At 39.0% G+C, this 19104-nt stretch overlaps 1 protein-coding gene across 5 annotated transcripts in view; it reads left to right on the top strand.

Moving 5' to 3' along the window:
- The window catches only part of RAD18 (RAD18 E3 ubiquitin protein ligase), a 185405-nt gene that overhangs the window by 137536 nt on the left and 28765 nt on the right, over positions 1–19104 (top strand). For 2 of the 5 annotated variants that reach the window (XM_089520324.1, XM_089520361.1), the window contains exon 12: positions 10672–10734. The exons of 1 other annotated variant lie outside the window; for it this stretch is intronic. In XM_089520324.1, the coding sequence (XP_089376450.1) occupies positions 10672–10734 (63 nt within the window). Of the gene's footprint in view, positions 1–10671; positions 10752–19104 lie in introns of all 5 variants that reach the window. 2 more of the 5 variants (XM_089520343.1, XM_089520353.1) reach the window with 2 other exon arrangements.

The raw sequence follows: 19104 nt of genomic DNA, 5'->3' as shown, positions 1-19104 counted from the left end.
AATTGATCTTCATGAAGCTGAGATTGGGAAAAAAGTGGGTTGTCAGCATTCTCCTGGCCTTGGTTTCATTTATGCTTCCTGGACATGGTAAATTAAGCATTCTTTTTAAGAACAGAATAGCTTCCTAGACTTTCTTAACATACTCCAGATTATCTTTTTGTTATTTCACACAATATAGCCTTGTCCAATGGGTAAACTAAGCAGATTGTTTGACTGAAATTTCTCAAGTTCTGTGATATGTTAATTTTAGTCCATTTTAACTGAATTCTTCTAATAGTTGTAGTAGGAATTATTTCTTTGAAATTAAGAATTGTATAAAATTTGGGAGGAGACCGCTTTATTATGATTGCTTATTTTTGTATTAATAGCTACATTCACACTTCATCTTCCCTCCAGTTAGTTCAAGGTGATGTACATGTCTTCCCCACCCCCATAATTTAATTCTCACAATAGGTCAGGCTGAAGGAGGATGACTGGCAGAAGGTCCCTGATGAGTTTCATATCTTAGTGGGGATATGAAGCTAGATCTTCCAAGTCCCAATCTAACATCCTGAACACTCATGTCTGTTCCCTATAAGTCGGATTCAAGGTGGTCTGCTAGATTAACTAAAACAGTAGAGATAAAACCAGGAAAATTTATAATGCATTTAATTGTGTTGTAATATTACAATATTTGAAGATGTCTGAATTAAAAACAACTAAAAAGCACAATAATATGTGCAGTGCAGTACCCACCAAGAAAAAAAATATATCTTCCTGAGCAGCCAGTCAAAACCCCACCAGAATAAAAAGATCTTTGTCTGGTGGCAGAGAAAACAGAAGGGAAACCAGTCTGGTCTCCCATGGAATGGAGTTCCACAGCCTGGAAGCAGCCACTGAGGAGTCAGGTTTTCACCATACCTTCCCTTGAGGGTGATGGGAGTGAAAGAAAGACTGAAAAGACTTCACATCTTAGGTCAGCTGACATGGCAGAATATGATCCTTCAGACATCCTCGCCAAAATAATATAAAATAAGAAAGAATCTCATTACTGTTCAAGCATGTCTTGCTGGAATGACTATGTTGCAAGCCTTACTTTATTACCCTGATTCTGTTCTGTTCTGAGCTTAACCTCAATTTCATGTGACAGAGTTGATCTACAACCTTTATTAGACTTCCTTAGTTCTGCTCTATAGGCTGTCTGTCCCCTCTTTGAGACTGTTTGAATTATTGCAAACAAGTTGCTGCATTTGCCTCAAGACTAGAATCTGGTACAGTGTTGTCTAGCTGCTGTTGCACCATAAACATCTGTGTGCCTTTTCTTGAAAAGTCTAATGGAAATATCCAGGGCAGACATTTATCTCACCTTGTCAGAGAGATTGGTAGGGCAGTGGTGATCATTAATTAATGTTGAATTCAAAGGTTGGTTTTGGGCCAGATCATGGAATTTACAGAATATGGCATGGAGGTTGTTACTGTTGAACTAGAGCGAAAAGCACATTTTGTTAGTGGCCCCTTTTAAAGTTTCCTTTCTCCAGCCTGAACTTTCCTCCCACTTGGACTGCTTAGTGCAGCAATATGTAGATAGCTATAAAGCTAGGTAGTGGATTAAGAGTGGAGAATACTTAATTAATTTTTTCGAGGATTTCTGCACATATGCAGAGAATGGGAGAAAGATGGGATTATTTTATTATTATTATTAACCTTTATTTATAAAGCGCTGTAAATTTACACAACGCTGTACATACAATCTTTTTAATTGGACGGATCCCTGCCTTCAGGCTTACAATCTAAGAAGACACGACACAAAGGGAGTGGGGGTGGGGAGGGGGCATCTCTAGTAGGATAATACATATAAAATACATAGCAATACAGGAAATGATTCAATAAAACAGGGAAATTCACAACTGAATCACTGCATCCCTGCTTCTTGTCAAGAAGTGTGTTCTGCCAGGATTAGTAGTAAACAATACGTTTTCCATGCAGGAGCCAGGTGTTCCAAATATAGTTTGTGGCATCTGCACTTTTAGTGATCAAGTATCTAACAAGCCCAATCCTCTATAGATCCATGTTATTTTAACTGTTAAAAGAGTGTGGGGTGAAGGAGGAAGAGGAAGAGGAAGGATGTGAGTAGAAAGCAGAATGGAAAGGTCAGGAGAGAGGAGAGGGAGAAACCAAGATAGAAAGAAATAGGGGACTTGTTAGAAGAACTTTTCACTTATGTATATATGTTCATGTATAAGTCTAGAAATATTATTATTATTATTATTAACCTATATGAAGCACTGTAAATTTACACAGCACTGTACATACAATCTTTTTAATTAGATGGTTCCCTGCCCTCGGACTTACAATCTAAAAGGCCATGACACAGAAAGGAGCAGGGAGTGGTGGAGGGAAAGAGTAAGAGGTCCAGCAGTTCCTCTCTACCTCCGAGGCCTGGACCAAGGCAGATGGACTGGAGGAAGGGCTTGGCTTCATAATGGATGGTTAATCTTCTTCCAGGGAAAATACATACTCTCAAGTAGGATAATACATATACAGTACATAGCAATACAGGAAATGGTTCGATAAACAGGCACCAAAAGAACATCAAATAGTAAGCGACAATTATGCAATGCCTGGGAAGGCTTCTCTGAACAGGATGGTTTTCAACTCCGTTTTGAAGCTAGTTAAAGAAGTGATGGCTCTTGCTTGCGGGGGAAGAAGGTTCCAGGAGTGAGGGGCAGCGAGTGAAAAGGGGCAAATCCGGGATGGGGCAGAAGAAATCCTGGGCTGAGTCAGCAGACCTTGACTACCAGACAGAGGGCCCTAGTGGGAAGGTGAGGAGAAAGAAGGTCTGATAAGTAAGGAGGGGCCAGTTCATGGAGGGCTTTAAATGTCGACAGCAGGAGCTTATACTGAATGTGGAAAGGGATGGGGAGCCAATGAAGGGATGCCAACACAGGAGAGATATGGTCACAGCGGTGGGCGGTTGTAATAATGCGTGCAGCTGAATGCTGGACAGAGATTAAAGGATGGAGGTGAGAAAGAGGAAGCCCAGCCAGGAGGACGTTACAGTAATCAAGTCGTGAGACTACTAGGGCATGACCAGGATCTTGGCAGTAGAGGTGGAGAGATATGGGCGGATTTTGGCAATTTTGTACAAAAAGAATCTACAAGCCTTGGCTGTGGTCTGGATCTGAGGGATACACGACAGAGAAGAATCAAAGATAAAACCAAGACTGTGGGCTTGCTGGACTGGTTGAACAGAAATGTTGTCCACAGAGACAGAAAAGGAGTGTTGAAGGGTGGGCTTAAGAGGAAAGACAAGAAGCTCCGTCTTGGACATGTTGAGCTTCAAACGCCGATGGCACATCCACTGCAAGACAGCTGTGAGACAAGATGAAATTTGCTGTTCAAGCCTTGGAGAAAGGTCAGGGGTGGAAAGATATAACTGGGTGTCATCGGCATATAGATGGTAGGGAAAACCAAAAGAGCTAATGAGTTTTCCTAAGGACAGTCTGTAGAGGGAAAAGAGAAGGGGACCCAGAACAGAGCCCTGGAGAACTCCAACAGATAAGGGAACAGGAGAAGAAGTCTGACCCCCTGCAACTACTGCAAAAGATCTGCCAGACAAGTAAGATCTAAACCAGTCAAGAACAGAGTCTGAGAACCCAAGGTCAGAGAGTATGTCAACTAGGAGACAGTGATCAGTGGTGTCAAAGGCTGCAGACAAATCGAGAAGGATGAAAACAGAGTAAAGGCCATTAGCCTTGGTCTGTAAAAGGTCATTCGAGATCTTGGTGAGGGCTGTCTCTGTAGAAAGCCTTGGGCGGAAACCAGACTGAAAGGGATCGAGGATGGAGTTGGCTTCAAGAAACTCAAGACAGTGCGAATAAACAACCCGTTCCAAAACTTTAGAAAGAGAGGGAAGAAGAGAAATCGGATGATAGCTAGACAAAGAGGAGGGGTCAAGAGAAGTTTTTTTCAGAATTGGGGAAATGAGAGCATGTTTGAAGTCCGACGGGAAGGAGGTGTAGAGAGAGAGAGATTGAAGATATTGAGAAGCGAGGGCAGAAAAGAGGGAGCTATGGAAATTAGAAGACGAGTAGGAATTGGATCAAGAGAACAGGTTGCAGGTTTGGAAGAGTTCAGAAGTGTAGAGAGTTCATCCAAAGAGGCAGGAGGAAAGACAGAAAATTTGTTAGGCGAGGGCGATAGAAGACTTAGAGCAGAAGAAGAATCAGGGGAGACTATCTCAGAGCGAATAGTGGTAATCTTAGAGATGAAATAATTAGCAAAGTCATTAGGAGAGAATGATGAAGAGACAGGAGGAGAGGGAGGTTTAAGCAAAGTGTTGAAGGTGGAGAACAATCGCTGCGGGCGCCTCTCATTGGCGGAGATCAATGATTTGTAATAATTCTGTTTTGCCATAGAGAGGGCACGTGAGAAGGAAGAAAGAACAAATTTGAAATGGATAAAATCAGCCCACTATTTGTACTTTTTCCAAAGAAATTCGGCCGCTCTAGAGCAGGACCGGAGAAACTTAATGATGGGGGTAAGCCAGGGCTGAGGCCTAGTCTTAGAGGAAGAAGTGCATACAGAGACAGGGGCAAAATAGTCAAGAGTCAAGGAGAGAGTGGAGTTAAATAAAGACATTGCTGAATCAGCAGAATTCCTGAGATTTAGGGAAGAGAGAGATGAATCCAGGATCAGTCCAAAAATATGACCACAAAAACCTGTGTCGACTTACCTACAGGTTTAATGTAATTAATGTACTTTAACTCTTCTCAAAAAAGGACTCTTCTCAAAAAAGGAACCATCACCATCTCTGAGTGAAATTATGAAAGCTTAGTCCATCCCAAGAGAACCTAAAAGAAACACTGATCCCCTATCCTATCTCCTCTGTGGTGCCGCTTCTGGTCTTTTTGAATACCAGGTCTCTCCAAATAATCCTATAATATATATTATACCAGTTTTTCGTGGAGGACCAGTCTTTTTCACCCGAGTGTGCCCAATATCAGTACCATATTTGTGCCAGTTGGATACATTTGTTTCTTCCTTTCCTGCAAGTTCTTCAAGGACTGGCAGCTAATGGCTTGTGGACTGATCCACTTTGTAAAAAGTATGGACAGTTCTTCACTAGAGTTCACCATCCAGGTGTTGTTGGACTACAATTCCCAGCATTTCTTGTCATTGGCTAGGCTGACTAGGATTGATAGGAGTTCAGTAAGAGTGGAGATATGCACTTTGCTCCTTTTCACCATCTAGATGAAAAGTCCTAGAGAAGTCACAGTATATATCTACACTACTTTCTTTAAGCAAATGCATAATTATATTTGTGTTCCAAAGCTTTTGGTGAGTTTAGGTGGAGAAGCATTTCATTTGAAGTGTTTGCTTGAAAGCTCGTGCCTGCCATTTTATATTTCTGAATTTTTTTTTTTTGGGGGGGGGGGGGGGCAAGGCATTCTGACTCTTCCACCAACATTCTTCAGAGCACCTGGATAGACCCTGATAACTTCAGTTGTTCTCAGTTTCCAGCTCCAGCCAGGAATTTCTGGGGAATAATTTTTTCCAATAGGTTGAAGAGTGGAATCAACAGAGAGCTTACAGTCAGACAGTTGTAGCAATGACAATGGCTGAAGCGTTTCTACCAGAACAGTTCCCTGTTTACCCTGAGTTGGTATGAGATCACCAATACTAGACTTGCATTGTGGTTTCCTGCAAGCTACTGTGTGTGTATGTGTGCCTTCAAGTGGCTTGTCAGTTTATTATGACCCTATTACTTTCATGGGGGTTTTTTAGACAAAGACTGCTCAGAGGTAGTTTGGCCTTTTCTTCCTCTGATATAGCGCCTGCTATTCCTTGATAGTCCAACAGCTAAATAAGGAGTGTAAATAGATTGCAAACTTTTTTTTTTACAAGTAATGCAGTGTGAAAGGTGTTTTATCATACATCATTTACTTGCCTCAAAATATTCCTCATAAAGACTGATTCATGAGACCTCAAGATTTGGTTCTTGTCCTGCATTTTAATGTAGCAAGATTACATTCAGTATTTCACTGTGGGTATGTATTTGAAGGTGCTCTTACATTGAAGGAACTGGCATTAATTGGGCCAAGATAAATTCTTGTTTGATGTGACATTCAGTATCAGCTTGTGAAGTTGCAGCTAGAAAGGACAGATGTACTCACCAGGCACAATTCACAAGTCACTTCATGCAGTACAATAATTAATTTGTCTCCTGGTGATTTTATACACATCCAAAACTAACATGAAAATTCCCCTTGGAATACAACTAGAAAATATTACTCCAAAATTCTTCCATTGCTGCTCTTCATGTCAATGGACATTTTCCCCCTATATTACAACATATTCTGCATTCCTTTTGATAGCACAGACCAATCTTGACCTTAAAAATTGTGTGTTTTTTTTGTTACCAGGTACTTGATTCAAATGCATTGTCAGAGAGCCTATCTTTGAAAAGGATGTCCAACTAACTTTTCCTTTTGAGCAAGCTCTTGAGTTCTGAATTCCAATAAATGACTTGAAATCAGCTCCTGCTGTTTGTAGTTTTCTCTCCCATGTGGCTTTCTTGCATGTTGGATTCATCCCCTGCTATTCTTATTGCTCTCTTTTCACATTTTGCCCTCAGCGTGGAATGGAGCTCTCAGGTATTGATTTTCACTTCGTTTCTTAAGGATTACTCATTTAATGCTCTGAAGTGTTGGAACACATCAATGGTACTGACTTACTATTGAGACACAGAGCTAGTGCAAGACATTTTGTTGTCTGAGGCAAAGGACATGAAGTTTCTTACCTCCATTCCTTGTACAAAAAGCTGAGTGGATTGGGAGTTGATCCTTAGTACTGGCAATAGTATGGAGGCCTTTGCTACATGTGAGGGCAGCAGGTTAGTTAGAGAATGAAGGATAAGCTGTGTATCACACACAGTCTTGTATTCCATCAGACAAGAACAACTAGAGGACTGAGGAAGATCAGCTAGATGTCTGCTACTGTTGCCTCCCAGCCACTTGCCCAATGGTAGAGACGTTCCTATTGGGACCTTTTTGAGATGCTGACTGCACTTTTCAGCATTTAGCTATAATATGAAAGACTGTTATACCTCTCTTTTCTCTTTTCTACTCTTTCTCAAAATTAAATTTGCATGTATGTTCTGAGGTTGAAACATGAGGAGGCTGGTATTCTCTGATAGTAACTCTGCTATTTCCTATGTTCCTTCAGTGAAGCACTCAATGAGAGCAGTGATCCAGGAGCATTTGGAGGGTGTTTTTGCCAAATATTTTTCTACTTTTGTCCTTGACACCTCCTCCCCTACAGAACAGTTATTCTGTGTAATTCCCATATGGAAGGACAGAAATGTTGGCTGAGTGGTGAACTCCACAGAAAAATAGGTGGATTTATGGGATATATGTCTTCTTAGAAGTTCATGATTTTAAGAGATGGCAGTAGCGATTTTGCTAATAAATATATAAAGGGATAATTTATGATGAACCTAACAACCTTTATAGGTATATTGGTTAACCAAGTATATGTTTTTCTGGGCTTTATCTCTTTAACAGAAATGTCTATATCAGAAGCAGAAATAATGTGAAAGGAACTGGGATTGGTTCCTATACTGCAAAAAAAAAAAAAAAAAAAAAAGAGTTCAGTATGTTTCAGCAAAGTTTGTATTAAAAAATAACAATATGCCCTTGTGAAATGAAACATCCATGTCAAGCCTTGAATAAGTAAACAAAAATATTTTCAACCTAGTGACCATTTGAAAAGCTTCTTCCAAAAGCATCCTGGGCAATTTTTTTCTTTCACCAGCCTGCACCTTTCTTATGATGTCCATTTTGGTTGTCAAACCTACAGATCTGTGGTCTTAAGCAAACAAACAAACAACCCCAAAACACACACAGGGGAAAAATGGTAAGGCAGGCATAGCCCCTTTTGCATTTCATGCATGCTTAGTAAGGGATTCTGAAAGGAGCTGTTGTTTACCTTGCCTATTGTAGGCAGGCTCAGACAGCTACTGTAGATTTGGCTGGAGTAGAATTGTACTTTTCCCCACTTAGGCTTCATTGTAAAGTTTACTGGGTTTTTCCACTACCAGCATCCTTCATCATGCTCCCAGGGATGATGATGCTAAATCCCTTCCAGCTAGATAGAAGATGACAAAGAAGGGAGGCTGGACAGGCATAAAAGGTCTTTCTAAAAAGGAACTTCTTTGTCAGAGGCTTAGTTAACGGAGGTATGCCTAACTTGTCTTCAATGGAGTGTTACCTCAGCATGCAAATATAGTTATTTCTAGGCTATTTCCTGATTGTATGGATTTTTCTATATAGATACAACACACTGATGTGAGTTTTATGAATAAAATAAATAAATAGCAAGTTTTACAATTTTGTCTTTACTGAAACATGAAACATATTAAAGGGCAGAAATCCCACCATATTACAGTGGACCCTTGTTATACGCTGGGTTTTGGTTCCCAGATCCCCCATGGATAACAAAATCTATGGATGCTCAAGTCCCATTAAATATAATGATGTAGCAAAATAGTGTCCCTTATAAAAAATGGAAAATCAAGGTTTGATATTTGAAATTTATACTTTTTTTTGAACATTTTCAAGCCATGGATGCTTGAATCCGTATATAAAAAAATCAGTGTATAAAAAATCCATGTATAAGAAGTGCAGACTGTATAGTGTTAGCTTATTCCTACCCTCTACTCTTTGAATTGCTTCTGTAATTTTAAAAGGATGCCTGTCCACACAGATTACTTTATCTATTCTCAACATTCTCATCTACAGAAACAAAGTAAAGTGCACCAAGATGAAGTATTACACTGAATAATTTCAGAGTTCTTCATCTTGCATGATAGGGGACAGAATGTTGATGGGACAAGTGTCGTTTAAAGTGGCATGGAATTGGCTGTACATCAAAAAAAAGAATTAATGAAATGCACTACTTTCCAGCTATATGTTTTGGATATGTGAAACCTAAACCAAACCATAAATCCTTCTTAATTGAAAGCTTTGTTATCAGAGGCTGTTTGTATATGGTGAGGATGTAAACAGTGGTATTATGTACAGCACTGAAGTACTGTTAATATTCTCATGGTGCAACTAGAAACTTCATTAATTAATTTGAATTCATTCCTAGCTTGGATTGTACCATTTTATATTTCCCCAGTTATATACTGAACATATTTCTTAATTTTAAAGACATAATATGGCTCCTTTGAACTTCAGAAATGACTTTAACGAAATAGATTTTGCAGCAAGTTGCCTTAAATCAGAGTTGAAGAATACACAGGCAAGGCTGTTTTTGTGGCCCCTGCTGTGTTGCTTTGTTGTGCTACTGCCACCACAAGGGTGCCGTTTTTTCAAAAAATAAATGGTAAATTATTTTGGAAAAACCTCTGCTTCTCACTTATCATCCTTTCTCTATTCTTCTCACTTCAACCTTCTTTTTATAAATAAATGTTTATTCAAATTTACAACAATAAAATAAACATTATGTTCCCAGTCACACATTCTTCATAACATTAACATAATTTCCTTCTCTCTATTGCTCAAAGTATATTGTACTTTTTAAAAAAAAGTGCTTCTGATTTTACTAATAAATTCTTTTTCCTTTTTTCATTCTACTTACATAATTACTACCTATATTACTTCTAGTACTTATAGGTTTTCTGGTTATTTTCTCTGCATGCAATTGTACACAACTATCTATGTATCTTACCCTCCTTCTGTAGAGTTTTTCTATTTCCTTTACATCAGCTATTTTGCATGCATATCAACATTTCTTATCCATCTGGGTTATTACTATCATAAAGTAAACGATTTGACATTACATAATTAAAGTACCCCATTCTTTTTTTAAATAAACTAGAACGTTGTTCCAATCTTTATATACTCTATAGCGAAATAGAATCGCTTCATCCTTCTTGTTCTTCCTCTTTCCTTCCAGTCTTCCTAGCTTTATTCTTCTTTTTCTTCTGTCAGCTACTATTACTATCTAATGGACAGCAGCAAATTCTGACACCCCCCACCGTAAGTCCATAATAAGTTTTCCATCCTTGCCTTAAATATTTTAACACATATATCATTGTACATATTTTGCTCTAGAATCCATTTCATTTGATACCACGGATTGAATAGCTTTTCTTAGAGCCATAGGCTGTCATAAATATGTTTGATTTTGTTTATTTAACTTTTGTGCCTCTGTGTGTGTGTGTGTGTGTGTGTGTGTGTGTATTGCAGCTTCACAGAGGGGTGTATCTTGTGTGCATCAAATGGTAAAATTGAATCCATTTCAATTCCAGGTTAGATTTAGAAGGAGGAACTTGTTCAAAATAACCCAGGCATCACTTGGGTGAATGGGGATTTGAACATGGTTCTGACCAGTCGTAGTCCAGCACTCCACAGTACTCTGGTTTGCATGCAAAGTGTGAATGATATGTTTCTGAATCTGACCAGGAAGAAACTGGCAGTGATTTCTTCTTCTCACCTGGGTTGCCACCCTGTTTCTGCTGCTATGAAATCCATGTTGTAATAGTCTATAAACTCATAATTAAATTGTTTCTTTCAACTGACTGTTCCTTTCTGCTTGGAGTTTTGGGGTTTTGTTTGTTTGTTTGTTGGGCCTGTTATATTGGAATGACTGACAATTTTTAACAAGTAGTATTTTACCTTTCAGCTCAAGTTCAGACATCATAAGAGATTTGGAAATCGCTGGGATGTGTTCAGGCTCATCGAGTATGTAAGTGTAGTACAAAGGTAATGGTTTTCCATCTCATGAACATTGTCACTGATTCATTTTTGTTACTCAACTAGGAGGAAGCACAGCTATTATAATATGAAAAATGTCAAATATTGTGGCTTGGGCCAGAGAGGTGTTAGTGGAGGTCATCATATGGGTTTGTCTACCAGTTTATCTATCACTTTTCTATCTGACTAGATAGTTCTATATTTCTTTAACATTTAGAATGGGGGGGGGGGGAATACATGTGAATTACCGTATATACTCGACTATAAGTCAACCTCATGTATAAGTCGAGAACAGATTTTGGGGGAAGGTTTAAATGCTTTAAAAATAATAATAAAAAGCATCATAAGCATCTTTTCCCTTATTTTTCCTTAAGGCATTCCTCAAGATTATTATTATTATTATTATTATTATTATTATAGCGCTGTGCATTGCACTATTACTTCTGTCTGTAACAAAATATAAAACCAATGTGCTATCTTTATTATGTACTAATTTTGGTGTGAAAATAATCATTGTAAGAGTACTGAGTTGTTTTACTTTGAATTATAGTCACTAATTCTGTGGTGGCAAGGGACCCCCATCCTTGATGGACCTCATACCTGTCTTAGAGCTCTTTGTTGATTTCTATCTAATACGACACGAAGAACAACTGCTCAGTCCTCTTGACTCAATCCCTAGGTGACAGGAACATGTGCCCCTCTAGCTGATGTTGGGCTTTAGTTTCAATCAACCCTAGCCATCATAGCTAGGGATGTGCGGTGATGGGAGTTTTAGTTGAATAGTATTTGTAGGTCCACTTCATTCATGCCTGTGGTAAATCTTAATAAATATCTTGTAAACTGTTTCATAAAGTGTATCATGAAAAGAGTTTGGTTTAAGCTTAGGGAATGGATGCAACTTAAATGTTTCAGATAAGAATTGACAGGCATGGTGGTGCAGATGACAGATATGATAAATTTTGATAGTATCAGTGACAGAGAAATAGCAGTGATCTTTGAAGCATTTGAATCAACTTAGATTATTTTCCCAATTATCACAAATCAGGAGTAGACAAGGTGGGCAGGTCTAAGGACCACTTTTCTCTTCTAGAGCCTTCCAAACTGCCAAAAATGCAACACTCCACAACTCACAAGGGGAAAAAAGCCAAGAATGACCACTACTGCTTTTGAAAAAAGGCTAAATTTAAAAGATTACATTGTACAAGAGGTCCAAAGTTTGACAACCACTCCTACAGTCATCTAGAGGATCAATTCCCCTCTCCTCCCAAAACATGCAGTTACAGCTGCAAACCTAACCTTAGTAAACTGCATGTGGTCACCGGGCTTTCTTTTTCCACCTCTGTCCTAAATGCCAAATATTAGGTTGTGATTGCTTCCTATTGCATTTCTTTTTGTTTTTTCCCTGGGAACAAATAGCATAAGAAAAACAAACAAACAGGTTTCTAGTTGAGAATGAAATAAAACCACCATTGTGTGTATAGAATATTTGCTTGTCTGTGGCAATCATAGCTCTTTGGGATACTGCCCTCAACGTACATACCTCAACATTTGATGGAGTGTTTTTGCCAAGTTGCAGTGTTAAGTTTCAAGTTGAAATTACAAATGTGAGCTTCCTTGAAGGAAAAAAACAGAGGCTGACCATAATGTCTGAGGAAATTATAGTTGATACCTCCAAATTTGACAGGTGCTTTTGGTTGTCATCCAAGCTCAAGTGGTCAATTTCAGGTCAAAATACAAAGAAAAAAAAAAGGGGGGCTTCCTAGAAGGAGAAAGCAGCTTGTCATAACTTATTAGGACCACTGTGGTATTGGTTTCCACATTGTTGGTTGTCACTGTTGTTGTCATTCAAATTCTAGTGGCTAATTTCAAGATGTAGTTCCAAATAAAGAGCTTCCTAGGATGAAAAAAAAAAGTGGATGCCGTAAGTTTTGTTAGGCTAGAAAACCAAAGACAGGTCTCTGGAACACTGCTGCTGAGATTCCTGAGATTTAAAAAGGGGGAGAGTGATTATATACCATAGATCCCTTTCGGCGTATTAGGTAAGGACTTGGGTAGCAAGTAATTAAGTTTGAAGTTTTAAAGTTATAGAATTCACACCTCGAGCCAAATAGATTGGACTGGGAGGTTATACATTAAAATTCTGTTAGATTTGACTCCATCAACTTTTTTTTTTACTATTTTCTCTATATAATTAGTGTCTGTGGGCTGTAATGGGTCATTAAATGTGCCTCTCCATTTTTTCATTCCTCCCCATCTTTGTTGTTGTTTTGTATCTATTTTAGATAGGAAATTGTTCATTGAAGGGTGGCTTCATACCTGTTCTTGTAGGGCTTCAGGTACATAGAGGATGCTATAAATAATAAAGATGTATATTAAATTTAACACTCTTATAATAGACCTGTTGCTAGCAACCAGAAAACATTTGCAATATCATGATGATCTACACTGATTTTGTATCAAAGAGTCAACTACTTTATCTGAAAGAAACCAGGTGCCAGTGACTAAATCAGGGAGGGATGGTAATTGAATCTCATGACTACTTCATCATAGATCAACAGAGTATATAATTGGTAATGAAATCTCGCTCTTAGTAACTTGCTGAACACCTGGTTTTTCAAAGTGGAAGGCTTAGCTGTTCATGGATATTGTGTTAGAGAAAATGCAGGATGTTCCACCACAAGTTCTGTTGTACTTGAATGTGGATCCTCCCCTTCCACAGATAATATAATATGAGGCTGTTGAGTTCTTATCAGCCAAAAGTAAAGGTTAAATGACATACTACCTGAAACGTGTAATGGAGGACCAGTGTAATGGGAGGTTTCCTAAAATTGTTGCTTAACACTTGAAGTCTAAAGAGGAAGAGAGATTTCCATTGGTGTCTGTAGTATAGCCCTTCTCCAGCTTGCTCACTTAGACACCAATCCTTGATCTCCCATCACTCCCCTTGTCCTGCACAGGCTTTAAACCATTCCCTGGGCTCAGTAACTAGACTCTAAGCTGAATATAAAACTGGAGATGCAAATGTGATTTTGTTTAGATTCAGGGATGTAATTGTAAATCTGTCTTCCTTTATAAACCCTTAAAGAAATAAATCTCAGGCACAGCTGTAAAATGAAACAAGAGCAGAGATTTATTTCATAACAAAATGTTCAAACATCAAGCATATAAGCTGGCCCTGTATTTATTCCAGTGTCTCAACCTGTGTAATATCAATTTGACAGCTTTCCCCTCAACTCAACCCTTCACTAACCCCCCTCTTCTAAACTGACTGAATCTCTATTTTGATCCCATCCATATCTTTATCTCCATCTGGCATCACCTGAGAGTTGGACAGTCAAACCTTTATTTTGATATATTTCCCACTTTTCTCAGTATCTATTCTCTGTTCACCTGTGAAGAGCTCTCTCACAACTGGGATCTTGTGTGCTTGCTTCAGCGCATATATGAAAAGTTTAGCTGCAGAATGTGCATTTAACATAGTGTGTAGTGTATAATCCTGGCATCAAAACATTGCTTTCCAGAATTTTTCATCTTTGGATAAGCAAATAGTCCTCTGCCCTGGGCTTCCATGTTACAGTGTTTGACCTCAGACACACATAAAAGGATATGCTGCTAGCACAAGTGTATAATTGGCTTGTTTTAGATAGGATTTAGAGGTTTGAAGTATTTTTTCCATAAGCTGCTGAGATCACACAATGATGACTTTATGAGCACTACAGGTTTCCTTTTGTTTTAAGTAGATGTTTTACTACATCTCTTGAAGCTGTGTCATTTCTCTTTTGTGCTTGACACAGTTGTTGCAAAGGGTACAGCATTACTGAGCGGGAAAGCCAGATCTTTTTGATAGAGTGGGAATGTTTCCTTGAAGTAGAATCAGATTAAATTTTAAAAATAGCATGCAGAAAATGGATATTTGAAAAGTTTCTGTTTCATGTACTACAGCAATTGTTCCTTGTTCTCTAACATATTCAAGGGAAATGTTAACAGGAAAATGGAGTCTGACTATATGAGTGGTTTTATTCCTTGTGTTGTGTGCCATTGTTATTTCTCTCAAAAAAAACTTAATGATGGAAAGTGACAAGACAATTTAATTTCTTCATGAATATATTTGGGTAAGGTAAAAAGGACATCAGAGGTGAATACATTCCTGAATTGTATCTTAGGTGTAGTTGTGGATTGGTATTTGTTAATGTGAGATGAATAGGATTTAAGGGAAATAATAGTAAGCTGTTTTATTCAGCTAAAAAGATTCAGCTAAAAAGAAAATGGCAAGCCTTCTGTGGGCACATAGACGTGCTTTGATTTAGTCAGTAGAAATTTGGATCCTTGCCTCTATTTATGTGGTACATCTCTGTGAGAAAAAATCTCTGATTAATTATGAGGGTATTAAAGTATAATGACTTTTATTATCGTCTCACTTTATTTGAGCTGAGCACCTAATTTGGATCATTGCCCAGAAGAGGAAATTAGAAAACAGGGAGGAGAGAGGAGAGGATAATGACCATCACAATGGCTTGATAGTCCTTCTGTTACTCCAGGACTTTCAAAATACGTGCACATTAAATAGGCATGTTGTATCTTCCTTCTTGTATTTGGGAACTTCAAACTCATTTGCATATATAAAAAAAGAAAGCCCACAAAGTGGATTAACTCCTTAAATAGATTGTCTAATTGGTGTCATGTGTTAGGTGTCATTTAAACTATAGATTTTTTTTAAATTGAGGGTTATCAGCACAAATGAATGCTGTGTACTCTGGCACTGCAGCACTTGAAGAGTAATCACTTTTAGTGAATCTGGTTTACAAGTAGGTTGCTAAACTGATGTTCTGTAGGAGTGTGCCAATTAAAAGAACTGATGACGTTGTTGTGTTGCAGAATTTTAAAATTATCTCCCCACCATTTGTTCTTAAATTTTATAAGATGTTTTTAACTCCAGTAGCTTAAAGACTGAATTCTAGGATCTCTGTGCTGTGGTGATTTGTAATACTCTACACTTTGAAAATTTTAGTTTAAGTGTATAATTAGTGTAATGAGGGAAACTTTGAAAATTCACTCAGTTTTTTATACAAAATTTACAAATAATGAGAGGATAGATCCATGTCCAAGTGATTTACAGTCTATAATGATGCAGAGAGAAAAGAGACCAAATAGAAAGGGAAGAAAAATGTCCTCACTCTTAGAGTAGTGTATGAATTTCAGAGAGTTCTGCCAAAGGGTTTCTTTGTTGCAGGGTGTGTGTGTGTGGATAAAAAAAATACTATATTAAAATACAGGAAACTTGCTTTGAAATGTCTGCTCTGAAGATCATATGCTGGGGACTAACACTGTGGCGATTACCTCTGAGCTTTGGCAGGCATTTGACTGACTGCACTTGGAAACAAACTGTTGGATTTAGTGCACCTTTGTCTGATCCAGTACGTTAATTCCTATGATCTCATGTACATATAACATTGGCATATACTGTAAACAGTTTGTGTAACTTAGATTTTATTTTATGATCCTTGTATAAGGTGACAGAGTTCCTCTAAAAACTATGCCATCTGTTCAGTGCAGGTTATCAATGGGTTAAGGTTTTTATATGATTCCAGATTGATCACATATCAGTGTTAGAATGGAGACAAGGAATAATCGTACTTTGCATACATCCTTAGTTTGCAAGACCCTACAGTCTTACCTGCAAGGCACCCGCACTGGATTCAGTAGGACTTCTGATTAGACATTGGAGCTTATTGCATAGCTTGAAAAAGCGATTTACCACTCCCGAATTGAATTGTAATTCAGTCTGTATCCTGGTCCTATCACATGGCTTTTGTCTCCAAATCTGCCATCCGAATACAGCCCAGCTGCAGCCCGCATCCCTTAAGGTGCTTTGGTGGCTATTTTACAAAGTCGGGAGCTTTCTAACTTTGAAAAATGGCCGGCAAAGTGAGTTAAAGTACATGGGCTGCAGCTGGGCTGTATTTGGATGGCAGATTTGGAGACAAAAGCCATGCGATAGGGCCAGGATGCAACCTGAATTAGAATTCAATTCGGGAGCAGTAAGTTGCTTTTTAAAAGCTGTGTGACAAGCTCCATATACCCAAGGGCAGGTCATCTTTCATGCAGAGACTGAAATCATGTAAATGCTGCAGAAAGTAAGCCCATTAAATATCATGGTCTTACTTTTAAGGATACATTCATAGGATGCCATTGCACATATCCTTTTCAAAATAGGTTAGTGATTATTCATAAGACACTTCCTATACAAATGACAATGATCTTCAGTTTGTAAGAAGATATTTTCTTTGACAGACAGGTCCATCCCCTGAAAAGAGAAATACTTTTCTTTTTCGTAGACAGACAGTCGAACAGTGTAGTTGACTGTTAACCAGACTTGGCAGTTTTTTTAATGGAGAGTGCTGTATTTTGATCTTTTTGAGTACTTTTTTTGAGTATTTTAATGGTTGTAATTTTTTTTTCAGGGTTTTAGATGGGCTTTGTTTTATGTTGTGTTGTAAACCACCTTGCGTCTAATGATAGGAGAAGTGGGATATTGTCTGAGCACAGAGGCTTAAGTTCAACCAGAGGAGTTGCACTGAATCAGTGAAAATGTAAAAAATCAACAATTACATAAATTCTATTGATCTGGTGAGTTTCTTCTAGTTTGGATTAGCAACGGGTTTTAATCCACTTTTAGACATGACTGCTGAGAAAGGTTTCTAAAAACCAGTGGTTTGTTTTAGTAGTGCCCAATCCGGCACTTCTAACTCTTTAAGAGTTGTTTAGGTAGATTGGTTGTGGCAATTGCTCACCTAATCTGGAGCATTTGTTCTGGGTGTCACGGTTCAAGATGAATGTAGACAAAGTGGAACAGGTTCTGAGGAAGACAGTTAACATGGTCAGCATGAAAGATTGAAGCAGCAGAGTTTATTTAGTGCGGAGAAGAGAAGACAGGAGACCTCGAAAGGGCAAAGATTTTGTTCCCTCATACCATATGAACTTAACTCAAAGGCAGGTTAAGTTAAATGCAGGCAGATTTTAGGTGAACATTAAGAGAAACGTATCAGTACCAGTGGTTCAACATTAGAACCGGGGCGCGGTGTTATCAGTACGCTAATGACACCCAAATATATTTCTCTGTGTCTCTGACTGATGCAGTGACCAGGGATGGCATTTCTCCTATTGATGGCTGCCTAGACTCAGTAATGGGCTGGATGAGGGAAAACAGACTCAGTTTGAATCCAGAGAAAACGGAAGTGCTCGTGATAGGTTCCCCCGGTCCGGGATTGGAGGTTTGTCCACCTGTCCTGAACGGGGTCACGCTTCCCTTGAAGGACTCTGTTCGCAGCTTGGGGGTGCCCCTGGACTCGTCGCTCCACCTTACATCTCAGGTGGATGCGACGGTCCGGAGCACCTGCTATCAGCTTCGGTTGATACGCCAGCTGCGACCCTTCCTGGGCCGGAGGGACCTTGAAACGGTGGTACATGCTCTGGTAACCTCTCGTTTGGATTTCTGTAACGTGCTCTACATGGGGCAACCCTTGTACCATACTCGGAAGCTACAGTTGGTTCAAAACATGGCAGCTAGGTTGGTCACTGGATCTTCCAGGGCCACCCACATAACACCAGTATTAAAAGATCTACAGTGGCTGCCTAGTTGCTTCCGAGCGCAATACAAGGTGTTGGTTATTACCTATAAAGCCCTAAATGGCATGGGCCCAGGGTACTTGGAGAACCGCCTCTCCCCATATAATCCGCCCCGCACACTCAGATCGGCCGGGAAGCATCTGCTAAGAGTTCCAGACTCGAAATATGCCACAACATCACGTAGGGCCTTTACCATCTCGGCCCCCCAGCTCTGGAACTCGCTTCTCGGTGAGCTCCGCTCGGCCACCTCCCTTGATTGGTTCAGGAAGGAATTAAAAACCTTCCTGTTCCAACAAGCCTTCCCCTAACTGTTCCCTGTTAGTCTCCCTCTTCCCCCTCACTGTTACTGTTGTTGTACATCCTAAGCTAGCTGGATATTGTTATGTTGTTGATTGCATTGATTGTATTGGTTATTGCTATTTTAATGTATATTTACTGTGTTTTTACTGTGCTTTTATCTTGTAATGGCACTTCTTGTAACCTGCCTTGATCTGAGGAAAGGCTATAAATAAATAATTTATTATTATTATTATTATTATTATTATTATTATTATTATTTAGGAGACTGGCAGAGGAGGCTTCTCCTTCCTGGATGCCTTCTAGCAGAAACTTTACAGCTGTTTTCTGGGGATGGTTCAGACTTTCGATCTCCTGTCTGAAGCAGTCGGTTGGGATAGGTAGCCTCAAAGATCCCTGATCAGCTCAGTGATTCTTCCAGGGCACTTATCTTCATACA

This window comes from Sceloporus occidentalis, unplaced genomic scaffold (genome assembly GCF_023333645.1).
Source record: "Sceloporus occidentalis isolate IW3139 unplaced genomic scaffold, rSceOcc1.0.p SCAF_1, whole genome shotgun sequence".
NCBI lineage: Eukaryota > Metazoa > Chordata > Lepidosauria > Squamata > Phrynosomatidae > Sceloporus > Sceloporus occidentalis.
This window is presented reverse-complemented; position numbering and strand designations above follow the sequence as displayed.